We start from the raw sequence: 17,547 nt of genomic DNA, 5'->3' as shown, positions 1-17,547 counted from the left end.
ACCGACAGACTCGGATTTCTACTAGAGATTGATTTTCTGCATAGAATCTAACCTATGCTAATTTTAGAGTTACTGATCCAATAACCATTACCAGTTTGGTATGGGTGCTGATGTGTGCTGCCTGGATGGAGCCTCTACTTCATTATGGTTATATTCCCGTCCCCTTTAGATCTTAACCGTATTACTGTATAGTCACGAAATGGCGACACACATCAAAGCGCCAAAAAAAAATTAAAATGAGAAGTGCAACCCCACCGATCGTATTCTCCAGACTTTGCTCCTTTTTGTTCAAACATGTGAGTCTTGACCTATCTGAGCGCTTCACATTTTATGAAGATACCCAAAAAATGGGTCGATTCGCGGATAGCCTCAAAGGATACATCGTTCTTTCGAGATGGAGTCTGAGATGTAATTATACCGATTCTGTACCACAAAGTTTCCATTTAAGAAAAGAATCGTTTAAAATTTAATATTTCACTGCTTGTAATTCCATCATTCCAGGACGATGTCCAGAAAAGTGTTTGTTTTTAAGTAATGGCTAGTGTTCATATTTTAAGCTACTGCTATCTGTAGAGGCTGAAATAAAACTCGAGCTACTTGAAAAATCTAAATTAATACAATGCAAACGATGCCAATTACATGGAAATACAGAAATTCTGCAAAAGAGAACCTAGATATGTAAAATTTGCGGGCAAACACTACCGAACGTAAAAAACCTAAAGAAGCTAAAGCGAACTGCAATGAGGAGCATCCAGCCAGCCATTCAAACAAAATCACTCAAGCTAGACTAAAAGAAACAGTAACTGAAAAGAAATAACCGCAAAAAAATACAAAGATATAGCCAAGTCAATGATAAAATCACCTATACCTAAAGTATAAACCAAAATAATAAAAAAGGAACAAAGGGAGAATAAGCAAAAACCAACGAATTGCTGTTAAAACTCACAGCAAAGTTGGATAAACAGTAAGAAATGACTGAATCATTCTCTGAAAGAACTCAAAAATTAGACAACCATAGGATTAGAAATGGCAATTAAAGACTTTCGAATTGCAATTTGGAATGCGAATCGAATGTAGCAACGTCACGCTCGCCTACATCCATTCCTAGAATTTAAAGAAATAGATATTTATTTAATATCTGATACCCACTTAACAACAATACATCCAGCTAACATCACAAGAAGAGGAAGTAAGAAACAAATAATAATAAACAAGAATATTTGCCACTATTAAGAATCCGGGGTCAGATATCAAAAAATCAGGTAACTGCAGTAACTGTTAAATCAAGCAGATATAGGGTACATCAACTGCAATTTATTTCTTCATAGAAGAAAATCCGTTAACGTTAACAAACAAGAGAACAGACTGGGAAGGATTTTCTGAAAATTGAACAACCGAATTCAACTAATTATACCCCTTGAGACAGCCGAATAATTAAATTTTGAAGCGGAAAAATTCGTTATAGATATCCATGCTACTTAAAATAATACTCTAGAAATTAAAAGTACAATTAAAGGAATTAATTATCCGAAAGAGATCAATTAAATGGTAGCTGAAAACGAAAGGTACGAAAAAAATGACAACAAAATAGAACGCCTGAAAATAAAAATATTTGAAGCAATATAAGCCAAAGGTTGAAAAGGGATATACAGCAAATTAAAAATATCCATAAATAATTATTTGCAATATCTAAAGGACGACAAGGATACAGATTAGTCGATCTGGAAAGCCATCAAATACTGAAAACGATGATGTTAACACAGCGCACCTATATGAGACCTAGTAGAAATTGGAAAGTGGTGATAAAAACGCAGCAATCAACGAAAACCTTCAAACCAAACGAAACTGTTATTGAATATAATTTGCCGGACACAGAATATGAAAATTCGACGATTGAATTGGTCGCGCCGAAAGAAATAAACAAAGTTATTAAAATTGACACCAATCCAAAGGAATCACTAGACTATGACTTAATAATAGAACAACGCATCAGTTTGATTGGGTTTGTTAACAAACATTCGTCAATTAACCGGGTGCCGAGAACAACAGACGTAAATGAAAAAGGCTATGAAGGTAAAAAGGTATGTTCGGTTATATTCTTAGCTGTAGCACAAGTCTTCGATAAAGAATGGCATGACGGCCTTATTCATAAGCTACAGATAATGTTACCGAAACAACATACTGAACTAGTAAGTAATCTTACATTACAGCCTTACTACTTATTACTTATTTAGAGCCACGCAAGAGGTCGCAGTGCCACAAGGAAGTATATTGGGTCCTATTCTTTACATACTCTACACATGTGATATACCACAAATGGAAAATATCACGATTGCTACATTTACTAATAATACTGCGATTCTTGCCATCGGAGATAATAGACAATATAAATTATTGGACCCAAACCTGGTACATCAAAATTCTAGAGAAACCAGAGTAAATCCGTACAGCTGTAGTTCCTCTATATTCATACCACACAATTACTTCTAATAACTAATATTACAATCATTCCATGAAGCAACAACTCAAAGTATCCGGAATGACTCTCAATGCAAAACTTCGCAGGAACAATTAAAAAAGAAGGAAAAATTGGAGTTGAAATCCAAGAAAATTTATTGGCTAATTGGAAAAAAATAAGAAATTATCAATAATTTTATCAATAACATTTGATGCCATTTCTTTTCTTGGCCAAGGCTATATTATTATGTTATACTCGCTTTCTCGAGATACTTGTTGGATAAACTACCCTCAAATACGGAAGCCGAAAATATTTCTACCACATTATTGCGGTCTTCGCGGCTTTAGCCTATTTTCACGAACTTATCACACGAAGCTCCTAATATTTTTAATACAGGTATAGTCCTGTTTCATCCATACTAACATACCAATGTAAGAAATCCTTTTACTTGCTCACATGCTCTTGATGCCAGTAGGCATCTGCAATAACAGTTTCATATTCAGTTTTAGCAACTACTTGCGCTTGATATAGTCGTTGTAAGCTTAGAAAGCAACAAAATCCCGATGTTGAAATGATTCGGAATGACATTTTCAGCCATTTCGTGTAGTAGTCATTTTATCTCCTTTTGGACCTTTACCATTGTATATAAATGTCTGGAAATAGTTGAATGAACAGCTACTAAGCGGTGTGCAAATTTTTTTGTTTTTATTTTCATCTAACATGTCTTGCAGATTATGGTCTTCAAACATCTGGTTCTCCAGACCATTATTTGTCATGGATATGAAAATCATATTTTAAATCTATAATCTATGCCATAATAACTCAATAGTATTAAATGGAAAACTATTTTTTTATGTAAGGAAATGTCAAAATCGTTGAATTCAATAGTTACATTAGGTTGTTCGTATTTATACTTCGCATTTTCACCAATAGAAATCACTGATCAAAATACACATAAACACCTAATGTTATAACATCCCTATCTAAGGCAATTCGAAAACCCCACATTGTACTTACAAATATTTCACGAGATCGATAATACTTCCTAAAAGCTGCTGTTGAAGCTTCTTGAGTTTATCCATGATATTTTAAAATTGAGGACATAAACGCCACCGTTGACTATAAGAAAATATTAACCTGTTAATGAGTACCGAAACCATAGATAGACATAATGGAAACAATTCCAATATATGCTAATCAATTAGAACATTTAATACTCATTACTTTATAGCAAAATTGTGTTTTAGCTTGTAATTGCCCTAATTTGCCAATTAGGATCCACGTCAAAGTGTACAATAGATCCAACAGTAGCATAAATTCATCCAAAATATTTTATTATTTCTTAGATACGAAAGTATTAGCATAAACATATTAATACAAATATTATATTAAACATAAACACATAAATAATTCCATAAATAAATTACTGTAAAATTTAGTTAAGGAAATCGACTGGCAAAACGACCGCGACATTCATTTAAATGAAATTATTTCCCTAAATAATTCCATATTAATAAATAAAAGTTGTAATATGTAAATAAAATTGTAATAACCCAGAAAAAGGAATGAAATCAAGTCTAAGGAAACCATTAATGTTGCTAACTGCAATTCATGTGAGCATTCAAATTCAATCGCACTCAATAAACCCTAGCAATAAGACATGATAAAGTGGTCTTTCAAAAAACCTTTGGAGGCGTTTTAATGAAATAGCCTACTCCATTCGCCAAATTCACCATACATTTTTTCTTCCCACTACGACCCGTTCCTGTCGATGTCACAACATGGCCGGTTACAAAAAACTTTAAAATCTATTTGTAGAACCTCTATTTAACGTGCGTTACTTTTTTGCACACCTAATATATCATCAAATAGAACAATTATACAATAATACATATTTGGTTTTGACAATGAAAATGAACCCAGTCACGCCAGTAACCAGGCTGGGTAAGACCGGATGTCTTCTGGAATGATTTCTAAAGTTAGTCACTCGCCAGTCGGTAGGCTTAATGCTGACGACCGTGGTTCGGAGCCCACGTTAAACTGTAGGTCCAGTCCAGATAAACCCATAGTTGGTAAAAGAAGACTTTAAAATATATTTTAAAAAAAATTGGTTTTACTATTATTTTACATAATTTACTATAAAACCTGAAGAGTTAAAAATATTTTTCAAGTACAAAACATTAAAGCTAAATTTAAATATACTTTAAAATAACAATATAAATAATATGATTAAATAATTAAAATTAATGAAATAAAAATAATTAAATTAAAATAATATAATATATGAAATATATTTTAAAAGTATTATTTATAGTTTTACTGTACTTACTTTTACTCTATTTATGGTTTTACTGAAATGAATAATTTCATTTTTTTAATTATTTTATATTTTACATTTCTATATTATATTCTCTTTGGTCATTTTACAATGCATATTTGCATATTATATATATATATATATATATATATATATATATATATATATATATATATATTTATATTATTTTTATTATTAGTACACAGTACAAGTCAGCAGTAACGTATTGTCGTTATCTTTTTTAAAATAATAACTTTAAAATATTAAATAAAATCAATATTAAAAATAATCATAACACAAAGCTCTCTGTATATTATTTATTATAGACTGTTAGGAGCATATATAAACAAATTAAACTGACTATTCTATTGTTACGAATTAAGCATAGAGCGGTCCATGAAATTAAGCGCACACACATAACCTTGAAATACCTTTATGCTAAAAAATGACAACTATATAAATTCAGGAAATGTATATTCCCAATGTACAAAAATGTAAATATTGTTAAATTTACCCTCAACTATCAATTTCTATTATAAACCAAGTTTAGCATTTTTCCTGTAGTGAAAACATAGAATGAAGAAAGAAACAAATATTTTTTCTATTTTTGGAAGGGAGGGAGATTACAAACGATCGACCGTATTGACAGTGATGACGGTTAGCTTTTAAATTTCGAGTAACAGTCGGTCGTATGAGAAAAAACGTTAAAGTTTTTAAGTGTAATAAAATCATAAAGTTTTTATTTAATGGAAAGTGATTACGAAAAATTATCAGACCAACTAACAATGGATGCTTTAGAGGAACTTGATTTAAATGTGTAAGTTTTTTGCAAAACATAGTTTTTCGTGAGTATTAATTATTTATACGTAGAATTGAACATCTTCCTTGGGCGCAAGATTTATGGCTAAAAATTCAATTACATACAAAAAAGGGGTTTTTAAATTGGTGTAAAATCGTTGAAAAGTTAACGGGTACCAATGCAGAACCTGTAAAAGAATGGGCAAATGACTATCTAAAAGTGATTGGTAAATTATTAATATTTACATATAACGGATGGAATTAGTTTTTTATTTTTCGCAGATGAAACTTGCATTGATCTAGTGATAGACATTGATGCTCTTCATACAAACACAATTGATAAAATACAAAACCTGTTATCAAAACTGCAGAAGTTATGCATCGAATTGCATCAGAAAATGCCACCTAAAATTGGTCAGGATAAGCTAAGCCTTTTTGAAGAACGCGAACGTTTAAAGAAAAGAATTCAAGAGTGAGTTATAATTTACCTGTTTTAGTTAATAACCGATGTTATTGTATTTTATTTAGGTGCGAGGAAATTATAAATGCAAAGAAAAAAGAAATAAAAATCCTTACTGATAAACAAACAAAATACTGCAATTACCTGGGAGAGGAACCTAAGTTTAATCTTCCATGTCCTCCTTTACCAACTCCTCAACAAATGGAGGAATTCCAGAAGTACATTGATAAGTTGGAACATGAAAAGTTTGAGAGGGAGGAACGATATTGCATGCTAAAAGAAGATATTATGAAACTTGTTGAAGATTTAAGATATAAACCGAATTCTGATTTTGAACACCGTGTTTTATCATCCGACAACATTTCAGTAACAAATGAAAATATGTCTAAGTTAGAACTATTTTCCAAAAATCTCGTGGAAGTTAAAAGATCAACAGATGATGAGGTGTCTCATTTGAGAAATAAAGTAGAGGAATTATGGAAGATGTTGGAGATAGATTTGGTCGATAGGGATGAGTTCAGAACTCATTATACTGGGAGCTCTTTGAGAACACTTGATGCTTTACGAGTTGAAGTGAAGAGATGTGATGAAATTCGAAAAGCTAACATAAAGGTATTTACCCCAAGTTGACATTTTTTTGATACTAAAAAATAAATAAATGTGATTTTAATAGGTGTTCATAGATAAACTTAGGAGAGAATTGGAAGATATTTGGAGAAAATGCCATCGTGTAAATGAAGCAAAATCATTTCCATATTTTAATTCCGATTGTTATACTGAAGATTTGCTTGATTTGCATGATATAGAACTACAAAAATGGAAATGTTACTATGAAGAAAATTGCAAATTGCTTGGGTTACTAGAAAAACACAAGGAACTTTGGGAAAAGGTTTATTTATTTTCATTTATTTTAGATTTATTGAGGGATAATTAAATATGTCCATAGGTTATTCAATTGGAAGATAATACTTCAGGGCCTAACAGATACAAAAATCGTGGTGGTAAACTATTACAAGAAGAGAAGGAGAGGAATAAGCTTTCTAAAATGATTCCGAAAATTGAAGAAGAGATACTGGCATTATCTGAAGAATACAAAAACAATAATGGCTATTCTTTAATGACTTTTGGGATAACCCCAGAAGAGTATATTAATAACATGTATACAGAACGAGAGAATGTATGTTGGATGTAATATTAATTTTATGTTTGATTGATTAACTTTTGTACATAATTTATAGACTAAGAAGTTAAAACTCAGCGCCAGGAAACAACAAAGAGACACTACAGCTGTTGGTGTAATGAAATCTGCTATATCATTGTTTCCCTCAACTAGTACTGCTGTCACTCCTACGCTTCTTTCAGCTACAAAAAGAAAAATTCTTGGTACACCAGCCAGTGAAAATAAGAGGCAAAAACTAGGGACGCCTAGATCTTTATTTAAACCAAGTAAGTTATTATAATTTTACAGGATAATTATCTATATATATTATCTTATCCATATATCTAATTTCTACAAGATTTTCAAAAACGGGAGATTATCTCTTCTTCACTCTTGTTGATGCTGCACGGCTCTATTGACAATCGACTGCGGCGTTTTTGGCCTCGGATGCTTTTAATCTTCTAATATTTGTTTGATCTCTTTTGTCTTGCTTCATATATTTCCGTGGACTACTCGTTCCGTCTATTATGGTGAGTACAGATTTGAGCATTCGGCGCATTCACAAAAAACATGCGTGTACAGGGAATTGGGCTACGTTTTGCCTTATTTTAATCAGTGGGCCAAATCCTCTCAAACCGAATATTCAGATCTGGACTCACCTTTATTCAAAAGACTTATTCGCTACAGGAGCCTATGAGGAAGTCGGTTATTCTTCATTCGACCTACATACCCAAGCGACGATCATATCTTTAAATAAGGTCCCTTAAATTGTAACTTTAGCTTTGTAATTAATCAACTAAACTAGAAAATAAAATTGTAGGAAAAATATAAGAGGTATTTGAGTAGATAGATGGTTTTTTATCATTGCAAATGAAACAGGCGAAAACGCGTCTCCTCTTGTTATTAAAACTTAGCTGTTTCCGACAGAACGAACCCCAGGGACAGTCCCAAAAATCAAGGTGACGCACCCGACACTCACCCTACCGAGCCAGAAGAGACGGTCCAGAACCTCAATGGAGAGACGCAGAAGGAGGAGATCGGGGAGGAACAAGGGCGTGAATGCCACAGTGATGAACCAGAGCAAGAACACAACTTACAGTGAATTTCAGGTAAAACTTGATATACTTTCTCTACATTATTAAATAGTTTCTTTTTACTAACATTTATCCATAGAAAATGTTTTGCTTCTAATCTTAATACCCTTATCCTGATATTTTTCATATTATTATTTCATGAGTCTTACATAAGGATAATATTAGTCAATGGTGTTAGTTTTGCAATGATACTGGTAAAAATGGTTAAGTACATGGACTGCTCCATAGGATTGTGTCAACTCATTTTTTTACTGAACCAAATTCGGTTGCAAAACAACATGAACAAGCCACAAACCAATTTATCTTTTATGATGAAGGCTGATGATACACCAACGATCCACAAACCATTTGTGTACAACAAAAAAATAATGTTGACACTCTCTTAACACTTTTTATATTTCGTTAAACAAATTTTAATAACCGTTTTCCCAAAGTAATTGGGCTCTAATTTAAGGCATTAATTCTTCTCTTATTAATTTCTATTATATTATATATTAACACGTGCAGAATTTGCCTCATGCCTCATGATTTGGCACTATGTTAAGATTTTTTTATAATAATACATTTTCACAGTGTGTTACCTGACTAATGTTAAATATTTAGTATATAAAATCTATCTTTATGGAAGATTTCTATGTAGACTCTTAAAAGTCTAAATCAGCTTTTTCCTAATCTTCACTACGCAAGGTTAAATGGTTTTGTTCTCTTGTTTCTGCCAATATTTACAGTCTTGCTACAGCTTTAACATAAGAGTACAGTATTTTTTGGCTACTCAGATTCCTACTTACACTGAACCAATAAACCGACATAGTCAATTGAACTACTGAGTTAATTTTAACAGTTTCAAATTCCTCAGCTTGCCGCCGAATATTTTGTTATTAATATTGTTTTTTTTATTATTTTTAATACTATATACTGTATAATATATGGTATGACGTCGTGGAAAGAGGCCTACAGTTTATCAAAGTTGCCTTCATAAAATGGCTGAAAATATGATGGTCGTTGAAATAGTAGGCAGAAGTCCCGGCTTTGATTCTTTTAGCTTAAAACCCGTTCTACAGATCATCTTTTTCCACTTTTTAAGACTGGAAATATGGCGTAATCAACGAATATTCTAGTCAATATAATCCCTTTCGACTACCCCGTTTATCGTTCCGCGTAATTCGAATTTAATATATGAAGTTTCTCAATGAACACACCTTGTATAGCATAGTTAACCAAAAATGTATTATCCATGATAAAGACTTTCCATAAAAGAAAATATATTTTTCTAATCTAGTTACATATATGCTTGAATATTAATTTTCTCTTGTTATATGTCAATTTCCTGAATGTCTTAAAACTGATGAATTTGTTGATGTGTATATTATGATGAATTTATTTACAGAACAGCCCTCTGGCGTTCAGTTCTTTTTGCTCACCTATTGAGGAGGGTCAGTACAATACTTTACACTTTTTGCTGCTTGCATCACTGAGAGTACACAATAGTACTTTCTGCTCATTAATTGTTTTAAAATACTGTGCAACATTTGTTTTGACAATAACTATGATGATCATTAGATGTTGATGGCTGAACATGGTTTTGAAAGTTTTAATATAAATTTACACTTTCATTCAAATTTGACATGTATCTACTTTTAATAACAATTAAATGCCTGAGGGCACAGTGTTTTAAAACTGTATGAATTAATTGTATGTGCAACTTTAAAATCCAACAATATCAATATATATTGCAACATTAAAATCCTAAAATCAATTTGTTTTTTTTTACAATTAATGTAGTATGCATTTGATAGGATTTCATAGTTATTTGCATGGTTTTTGTATCAAATCTGCTTTTTAACATTGTATCGCTTACTATTATCTAACATAAATATAATTGCATATTAAACGCTAATGTATAAGATTTTCAATAAGGGTGAGTCGGTCTCTCATTTGTCTATTATGTATTATTCAATCACTGGTACTACCACGGCAAGTTACACATTTTGTCCATACTTATCGAAAATCGGCGATCCCTATCAGTGAGCCGTAATCGAGTAACAGGATGTATGTGCCAAAATGTCATGCTCATATTAAACCACTCGTGTCTTATTTTATATATAATGGCATACATGGATCTCAAAAAATACAGCTGGTTTCATTTCATTACTACATTCACATTCATTATTACAACTCACTCTTATTGGAAACCGTATATAAAAATACTTTTCTATTAATGATTCTTTTACAGAACGACTTATCAAATAGAGGAGGCTGTCGTAGCACTATACTACCAGATGACATGGTTATGAAAACACCGGCAGCTCAATCCAGATTGAAGACCCCCTCTAAAAGTCCTACCCCTTTCAAAACACCTTTGTCACATACTCCTACTAGTGCCAGAAAAGGAAACAGCACCTCCAAATTCAGTGCATGTAAAACCAATCTGAAGCTCTTATTTTAATTGTTTATTTCATAATGCTTATTATTAGTTTCGCGCAATATTTATATCTAAGTTGATTATATTATTCTTCTACAATGTATTTGCTGTAAAGTGTTCATATTCTGTATAAATATATATATTGTTTATTTGTTGAATAATGCAAATTTTATGCTGTACTTATGTCTTAAATGCTCTTAAAAATTAAGGTTTAAATTTTTCAGTATTTATTTTCTTGACTTTGGAACACAGTTATAGTATTATTTTGTTGGTGGAAGTTGAAGATGTTTACTAATAGCACTTGCATTATTATATGTACTTCCATACTAATTTTTAAATAAATTATTTTCACAGCTTGATTTTGTTTGTTTGTTATCCTACTAAGTCCTAAAGGTTTTATTTATTTGCTTTTTAAAAACACACATGTAGTGATCAATATCCTATGCATGTAGCATACATATTTAAATACCTGAATGGTTATTTTCCAACATTTCTTTGAGAATGAATTTTTCGCTTTCTGACCAGTTAACTAAATTCACCAATTTGCTGTTTTGTTTTTTAAATAATTGTGAATTCTAAAAGTGTTCCATTTTTAATTAAAAAGCCAACAACAATTTTCTTATAAAAATATTTAATATATTTGTTTAATACCATGTAATAGTTTAACAGAGCTACTTATAAATATAACTGAACATAATTACTGTATACAATAAATATTTTAGAGGCTAAATTTATCTAACAATCGAACTACTCGTATAGTTGTACCTGCATAGCAACAATAAATATATCAAATATCCTAGGAGTAAGAAATTTTGAATAAAATATATATGTTATTTAGCATTGGAAATTGATCAATTATTTCAATCGCTATTTTCGGCCCGACTACTTTTTACTATAGACAGTTTCAGTCACTAATTTTCGTTCGATTAGTTTCAGTAATTACTAGTTTATTCCGTTATAAAGGGTATGTACTGTACTAGAGGAAAATAAATGAATTTCAGCCAAATAGAGTTACAGCTGAACTATTTCTGAGAACAAATAACATAGATATATCGGAGACTCATTATTCCAAAAAATACATTCAAATACGGGGTTACGATGCATTCTGGATAGTACGCCCCAACAAGAAGAAATACAAGCTAAGGTAGTTAACATTGAAACTGTCTACCAAGATACAAAATAACACAACAATAATACAGAGATTTATTTTTGAATAGGCCCAAGATTTATTATTGGAGGGGGCTTTAATGTTAAACACACGGCCTGGGGTTCACGATTAATAACACCTGGAAAAGGAAACGAATTACTTGCAGTAATAAATTTTATTAATTGTAACTATCATTCAAGGCGTGAACCCACTTACTGACCCACCGGCGGTAATAAAGTACCAGACCTACTGAACTTTTATATTTCGAAAGGCATCTTATCAAATCAAATACAAATCGAGACCTTGTGCGAACTATCATCTGATCAGACTCCAGTATTGTTAGTACTAGGCGCGACAATTCTGAAAAAAAAACAAAGAGGCCTAATCTTACTAACTGGGACAGGTTTAGACTTAGATAATGCATGAACAAATCAGTTTAAACATATGACTCAAAAGTATAGAGAATCTTGGGAGACCAATTATTATAGTACTGCCTATTAAAAATGATTAAAATGAATGGGTTCGATGCAACGATTAAAAGGCAGAAGATTTAACTAACTTATTCCAACTGAATGATATGGAATAGATATAAATCCTGTTTATCAGTCCAATGTAGCTGTAAATCTGATTTCTCCAATGAAAATTGAAACAGAAATTGGCATCTTAAAAGTAAAGAAATATTTCAGCTAGGTTTTTAAAAGAGCTGCAACGAAAAGCAATAGCTTAAAGCCAGTGGATGGCTATACTTTTCTGCTGAAAGAAGTCTCTAGTCAATACCTCCTTATTTTTACAAAACAATAATGTATTTAAGTATTATAGTTATATTATATTATTTATATTATAGTTATTAGTTATATATATATATATATATATATATATATATATATATATATATATTATTTTTATAGTTTATATTATAGTTATTATAGTTATTAGTTATATTATAGTTATATTAAAATATGGTCTCTTTTCCTTGTTTGTCATTAGATCATTAGGATGTCGTTGATAGTTTTAGATTTTGTTTATTTGATCACTTGATAGTATCACTCTTCATTATTCTTGCATCCTAGCAACATCCTGTCGAATTTATTCTTCTCTTATTCTAACTTCACATTCTTTAACTTTCACTCTCAACAAATTCTATCTCTCAGCTATAAAATAAAAATCAAATCATTACTAAAATATGCCATGATTAAAATAAATCTCCAATTCTTACCAGTCAATACAATTTTGCTACTATTCTTGATAGAGAAATTGCATTAATTAATTAACTACTTCCAAAACAACATTAATAATTTTCTTGTTATTGTTTTGATCTACTATTTCGGGGAGAAATGTTGTCATATTTTGATTCCTATTTGATCTTGTTGAAAATAATTTGTTATAAATTTTACAGTAGGATTTTATAAGTTAAAAATTTCACCTACATTCTGCATTTACCTTTGTCCTTCCATATTTTAAAACCAATGTATGTTAAAACACCAGAAGTTACACAACAATTTAATTGTTTTTTTCCTGTAGAATTATTAATGTAGCACAAAATCTAAATATTCTTTTTTGTTGCTTTTACTTGCTTTTATTCAGCCGGCTCCAAAGAACGTACCGCTTAGAGATGCAGAAAAATATAGATATATCGATATTTTCTGAAACAAATATCGATACTTATGGCCGATATATCGATATTTTTTCAGAATAGAGTAAAATAATTATTAAAAAAACCTTTAAAATCGGTACTTGATTTTAAATGTTTATCAAAAATATCGTTATTCTTTAGGAGATTTAGAAAAAAATTGCCTAATTCGATATTTTTCAGAAAATATCGAAAACGATAAATCTATATTTTTTAAATATCGATATATCGGTATTATTTTCGGTGGCCAACACCCCTAGTACCGCTATTAGAAAAGTAAGACAATGGAGTTTATTCTTTTCATCTTTTCTGTTACTCTATACAATATAGTGGGCATACAACAAATCCGAAATTATTTGTCAAGTAATGTATCGTTGGAGGCCCAAGTCACGGAAATAACGTCAACCAGTGGAATAACCTACCATCGGTAGGCTACCGACGCACGCTAACGCTATCCTTATTACTATTATTTATCTGAGCCACACAATCGTTCTCTGCGAGCTCCTACAAAGACCCGCGCAGCTCTCCGCTACCCCCGCGACCGTCGAGTCGGTCTATAACAAGGCCGATATTCGCTGCATGTAGTCCAGCGCCGTATGGCTTGTTTGTGGTGCCGGTTATCTGTATCGGAATTTTAGGCGACTTTCTGCTAGTTAGTATAATAATTAATAGTTAATAGCAATATAATAACTATGGAAGTGGTCTTTAATTTAATTAATGTGAAGAAATTTTTTAAATATTCTTATGAGGAAAAGCTGGAATGTAAAAGCAAAGGTAGACCATTACCGGATATTATTATTGAGAAATCTGGTGCAAGTAGAGGGAAGAATTACACCCGTAAATTTAATAGAGACATTTATTTAAAAAATGACTGGATTTGTGGATGTAACAAAAAAAATGCATTGTACTGTTTTCCTTGCTTACTTTTTGGTGGCGATAAAGCTTGGACGAAAATAGGTATCACCGATCTAGAGCACTTAAGTTTGAAAATAAAAAGACATGAAAACTCTAAAATCCATATTCATAATTGTATAGAATTTGCATTACTAGGGTCAACTAATATTGTTGCTCAATTAGATTCTGCGTATTGGATAAATATACAGAGATATAATGACAATGTGTTAAAGAATAGGTATGTCTTATCAAAAATTATAAATTGCATTAAATTTTGTGGAGCGTTTGGATTGGCTCTTCGGGGACATGATGAGAGCGATACTTCCCAGAATCTGGGGATATTTCATGGACTTATAAATTTTTCGGCTGAGCTAGATGCAACTCTAAATGAGCACCTAAGGAATGCTTCAGTATTTAAAGACACCTTCAAAGAAATACACAACCATCTGTTACAGTGTATGCTTGAAGTTTGTCATGAACAAATAATTGAGGAAATTAATAATTCTTCATTTTTGGCGATCATAGCAGATGAAATAACTGATGTCGCTGCAAAATCTCAACTGGTAGTTATTTTTAGATATGTTCGCGATGGTGTGCCAATTGAGCGTTTTTGGAACTACTTAAATTCTGAAAAATGTGATGCAGAAACACTTAGTAACACAATTTTAAGTGTTATAGATCCCTTAATTCAACATTCACCCACCAAATTGATCGCACAAAGTTATGATGGAGCAGCGGTGATAAGTGATCAACATGCAGGCGTTCAAGCATTAATTAAAAAAAAATATCCCTTTGCTTATTATGTACACTGTTATGCGCACCCATTAAATTTAATTATATCTAAAGTTGCTTCCACAAATAAGCAAGTACGTGTATTTTTTGGCAATCTACAAAACATTTCTGGTTTTTTTAACACTTCACCCCAACGAGTAGAAGTGTTGAACAAAATTTTGAATAGAAGCGGCCACGGCGCTTCAACCCATTTGAACTTTAATATAGGGACTATTAATGTTGTGTACGAAAATAAAAACCATCTCGTTGAGTGTATGGATGAAATAGAAGATCAATTCTCCAGCAACACAGTCTGTAGTGCAGCAGCCTCTATTCGCCGTATATTAAATGATCCGATCTTCAATTTTTGGCTAACTTTTTTCTATCATGTGATGTCCCATCAATTACAACAAAGAAAAATCCAACCTATTGGAATAAGAGAAGCTATCGATAATTTTGAACGCAATCTTATTCAAGTTCGAAATAATATTGATAACATCATTAGTGAAGCATTAGATATAACAAGTCATGAGCCACCAGAAAATAAACGCAACCGTCCAGACAACAGTAAATTTGATCACCGAATCTCTGCTTTGGAGGTGTGTGATGTTATAATAAATTGTGTAAAAGATCGATTTCATTTTAAAGAGCATGTAGTAGTGGCATCTCTTTTCTTTTCGGAACACTTTGGAGAGTATCGCGGTAAATTTCCTGAGGATAAACTCACTTCTGTATGTTCCTTTTATCCCACCCTTGATAAAGAACGGTTACAAACGGAACTGTCAGTTATTTATTCAAGAAATGATTGCAGATCATTAAATGGTGCACTACCTCTTCTAAAATTTTTAATAGCAAATAACCTAGGAGACACGTTGAAGGAGACTAGACAATTATTAGAAATTCTGGTAACAACTCCCATGATAACATCAGAGGCTGGAAGGTGTTTCTCAACACTAAAACACATCAAAACATTTCTCAAAAATTCAATGGCCGAAGATCATTTAACAGCTCTTTCCATGTTATCCATTGAAAAACAGTTTATTTCTGAAATAGACAATTTTAATGACAAAGTGATTACCAGATTTGCAAACAAAAAAGAATGTAGGATGGACTTAATTTACAAAAAATAGGTAAGTTTATTTTTTGCAGAACACCTTAAATTCTTAATCAAGAGTCGCCACTGACACTTGATGTCCCACTTTTGTAATATTAATAAATTTATTTACAGAATGACTTATTAAGTAAAAAGGTTGTAAAAACACCAATGGTCCAACACAAAAATTCCAAAAAACATGCACTTTCCCAAGAAAAAACTGTGATGTCTACTTCTTTTCAGTACTGGAAAGAGATGTATGTTAAAGTGCAGTGCATCTAAAAGTAATCTAAAATACTTATTTTAATAGGTAATATTACGTTGATATTTAGTTTATATGAATATTTTAAACCTTTTTTTACTTTAAATCACTATTATATATGTAATTTTCTGAGCTTTTTCCCTAAATTGTTATATTTCTAAAATTATATTATTAATTATTAAATTCAAGCCATTACTAATAATGTAAAAAATAAATGCTATTACTACTACTACTAAATGTATTAATACTACTATTAAAATAATATTAACTTTAAAATAAATATATGATCTCACAATTTGTTTTTAATATATTTACTCCTTTTTAAAACATCTTGTTTATTAAATTTTTAAAGAATATCCAACTTAATTCTTTCTATAATATAATTTATTTTAATAAGCTTACTTTAGTAACAAATTCAATTCTAGAGTTTTTTAATTTTTAACATACTATTTTGCTCTTTGATTCCCATCCTTCTTATTCTTCTCCAGTATTGTTTTGAATTAGGATCTAATTCTTCTAGTGGCAGTGGTGGTCCAGTTCTAATAGTCCATAACCATTCGGGATAATCACTATCTGGTTTCAATTTTATATCTTCTCCAGTTTTATAAATGTTTGATCCACAGACGAAGTTTACCAACTTTTCGGGGTCAGTCTCGACGGGAAGTTGTGTTTTCTCAGCTACAGCACCTACTTTTCCTCCCACTTTTTTCTTCTTCATGCCTAACATACTAATACCTATGGGAAACTTAATGTTTAAATTCGTTTTTATTGAAATGTAAACTACTCACTACTTGTATCTTTCGCATATGTATTTCTGGGAAAATTTAGTTGGAAACTTAAAACTAAACATCTTCGCAGAAACATTGTATTTTTAAGATCTATATTTTTGTGCTAAAATTTTTCTAGGTTAAATGTTGTGTCTAAATATACAACCGCCTCAACGATAAGTATATAATTTGTTTATATTTAAATAACGTTATACTAATTAATAATATAAGATTTAATGTTAAAGTTAGTTAATATAACTGCATAGTTCAATTGA

At 31.2% G+C, this 17,547-nt stretch overlaps 4 protein-coding genes across 7 annotated transcripts in view; 2 read left to right on the top strand and 2 right to left on the bottom strand.

The window, feature by feature from the left end:
- LOC143195794 (lipase 3) overlaps nucleotides 1-3,625 on the bottom strand; it is a 31,325-nt gene extending 27,700 nt beyond the window's left edge. The window contains exon 1 of the mRNA XM_076403249.1: nucleotides 3,476-3,625. Within this exon, the coding sequence (XP_076259364.1) occupies nucleotides 3,476-3,540 (65 nt within the window). The 5' untranslated portion in view covers nucleotides 3,541-3,625. The remainder of the gene's footprint in view (nucleotides 1-3,475) is intronic.
- Nucleotides 3,626-5,212: 1,587 nt separating this feature from the next.
- Nucleotides 5,213-11,064, top strand: LOC143195790 (protein regulator of cytokinesis 1). Of its 4 annotated transcripts, none has more exons than XR_013005595.1 (10): nucleotides 5,213-5,592; nucleotides 5,646-5,800; nucleotides 5,856-6,045; nucleotides 6,102-6,645; nucleotides 6,707-6,922; nucleotides 6,980-7,210; nucleotides 7,272-7,479; nucleotides 8,107-8,301; nucleotides 9,674-9,719; nucleotides 10,520-10,611. XR_013005595.1 is itself a non-coding variant. In XM_076403243.1 (10 exons), the coding sequence occupies exons 1-10, from the start codon at nucleotides 5,522-5,524 to the stop codon at nucleotides 10,534-10,536; spliced, it is 1,860 nt and encodes a 619-aa protein (XP_076259358.1). In that variant the 5' UTR covers nucleotides 5,220-5,521; the 3' UTR covers nucleotides 10,537-11,064. The 4 variants fall into 4 exon arrangements, 3 of the variants coding, with proteins under 3 accessions (XP_076259359.1, XP_076259358.1, XP_076259357.1); XM_076403243.1 differs by having other exon boundaries at nucleotides 5,220-5,592; nucleotides 8,120-8,301; nucleotides 10,520-11,064; XM_076403244.1 differs by lacking the exon at nucleotides 9,674-9,719 and having other exon boundaries at nucleotides 5,215-5,592; nucleotides 10,520-11,064.
- Nucleotides 11,065-14,055: 2,991 nt separating this feature from the next.
- On the top strand, nucleotides 14,056-16,798 carry LOC143195793 (zinc finger MYM-type protein 1). Its single transcript, XM_076403246.1, has 2 exons — nucleotides 14,056-16,280; nucleotides 16,379-16,798. Exon 1 carries the CDS (start codon nucleotides 14,178-14,180, stop codon nucleotides 16,278-16,280), a length of 2,103 nt encoding a protein of 700 aa, XP_076259361.1. The 5' UTR covers nucleotides 14,056-14,177; the 3' UTR covers nucleotides 16,379-16,798.
- Nucleotides 16,799-16,871: 73 nt separating this feature from the next.
- mRpL54 (mitochondrial ribosomal protein L54) lies at nucleotides 16,872-17,450 on the bottom strand. The gene is made up of 2 exons (XM_076403250.1): nucleotides 17,294-17,450; nucleotides 16,872-17,240 (listed from the first exon to the last, which is right to left on the bottom strand). The coding sequence occupies exons 1-2, from the start codon at nucleotides 17,367-17,369 to the stop codon at nucleotides 16,927-16,929; spliced, it is 390 nt and encodes a 129-aa protein (XP_076259365.1). The 5' UTR covers nucleotides 17,370-17,450; the 3' UTR covers nucleotides 16,872-16,926.
- Between the last annotated feature and the right edge of the window lie 97 nt (nucleotides 17,451-17,547).

Source organism: Rhynchophorus ferrugineus, unplaced genomic scaffold, assembly GCF_030347505.1.
Source record: "Rhynchophorus ferrugineus isolate W39M unplaced genomic scaffold, kcgeb_rfMv2 rfM4, whole genome shotgun sequence".
In the NCBI taxonomy this organism is placed as follows: Eukaryota; Metazoa; Arthropoda; class Insecta; order Coleoptera; family Curculionidae; genus Rhynchophorus; species Rhynchophorus ferrugineus.
This window is presented reverse-complemented; position numbering and strand designations above follow the sequence as displayed.

Excerpts from the sequence above, each read along its gene's own strand:
- LOC143195790 (XM_076403242.1), top strand. The coding sequence starts at position 5,522 with ATGGAAAGTGATTACGAAAAATTATCAGACCAACTAACAATGGATGCT. Across the intron at positions 5,593-5,645 it reads GAGGAACTTGATTTAAATGT|AATTGAACATCTTCCTTGGG; the intron begins GTAAGTTTTTTG and ends ATTTATACGTAG. Across the intron at positions 6,046-6,101 it reads TTAAAGAAAAGAATTCAAGA|GTGCGAGGAAATTATAAATG; the intron begins GTGAGTTATAAT and ends TATTTTATTTAG.
- mRpL54 (XM_076403250.1), bottom strand. The coding sequence starts at position 17,369 with ATGTTTCTGCGAAGATGTTTAGTTTTAAGTTTCCAACTAAATTTTCCC. Across the intron at positions 17,241-17,293 it reads ATATGCGAAAGATACAAGTA|GTATTAGTATGTTAGGCATG; the intron begins GTGAGTAGTTTA and ends AGTTTCCCATAG.
- LOC143195793 (XM_076403246.1), top strand. The coding sequence starts at position 14,178 with ATGGAAGTGGTCTTTAATTTAATTAATGTGAAGAAATTTTTTAAATAT.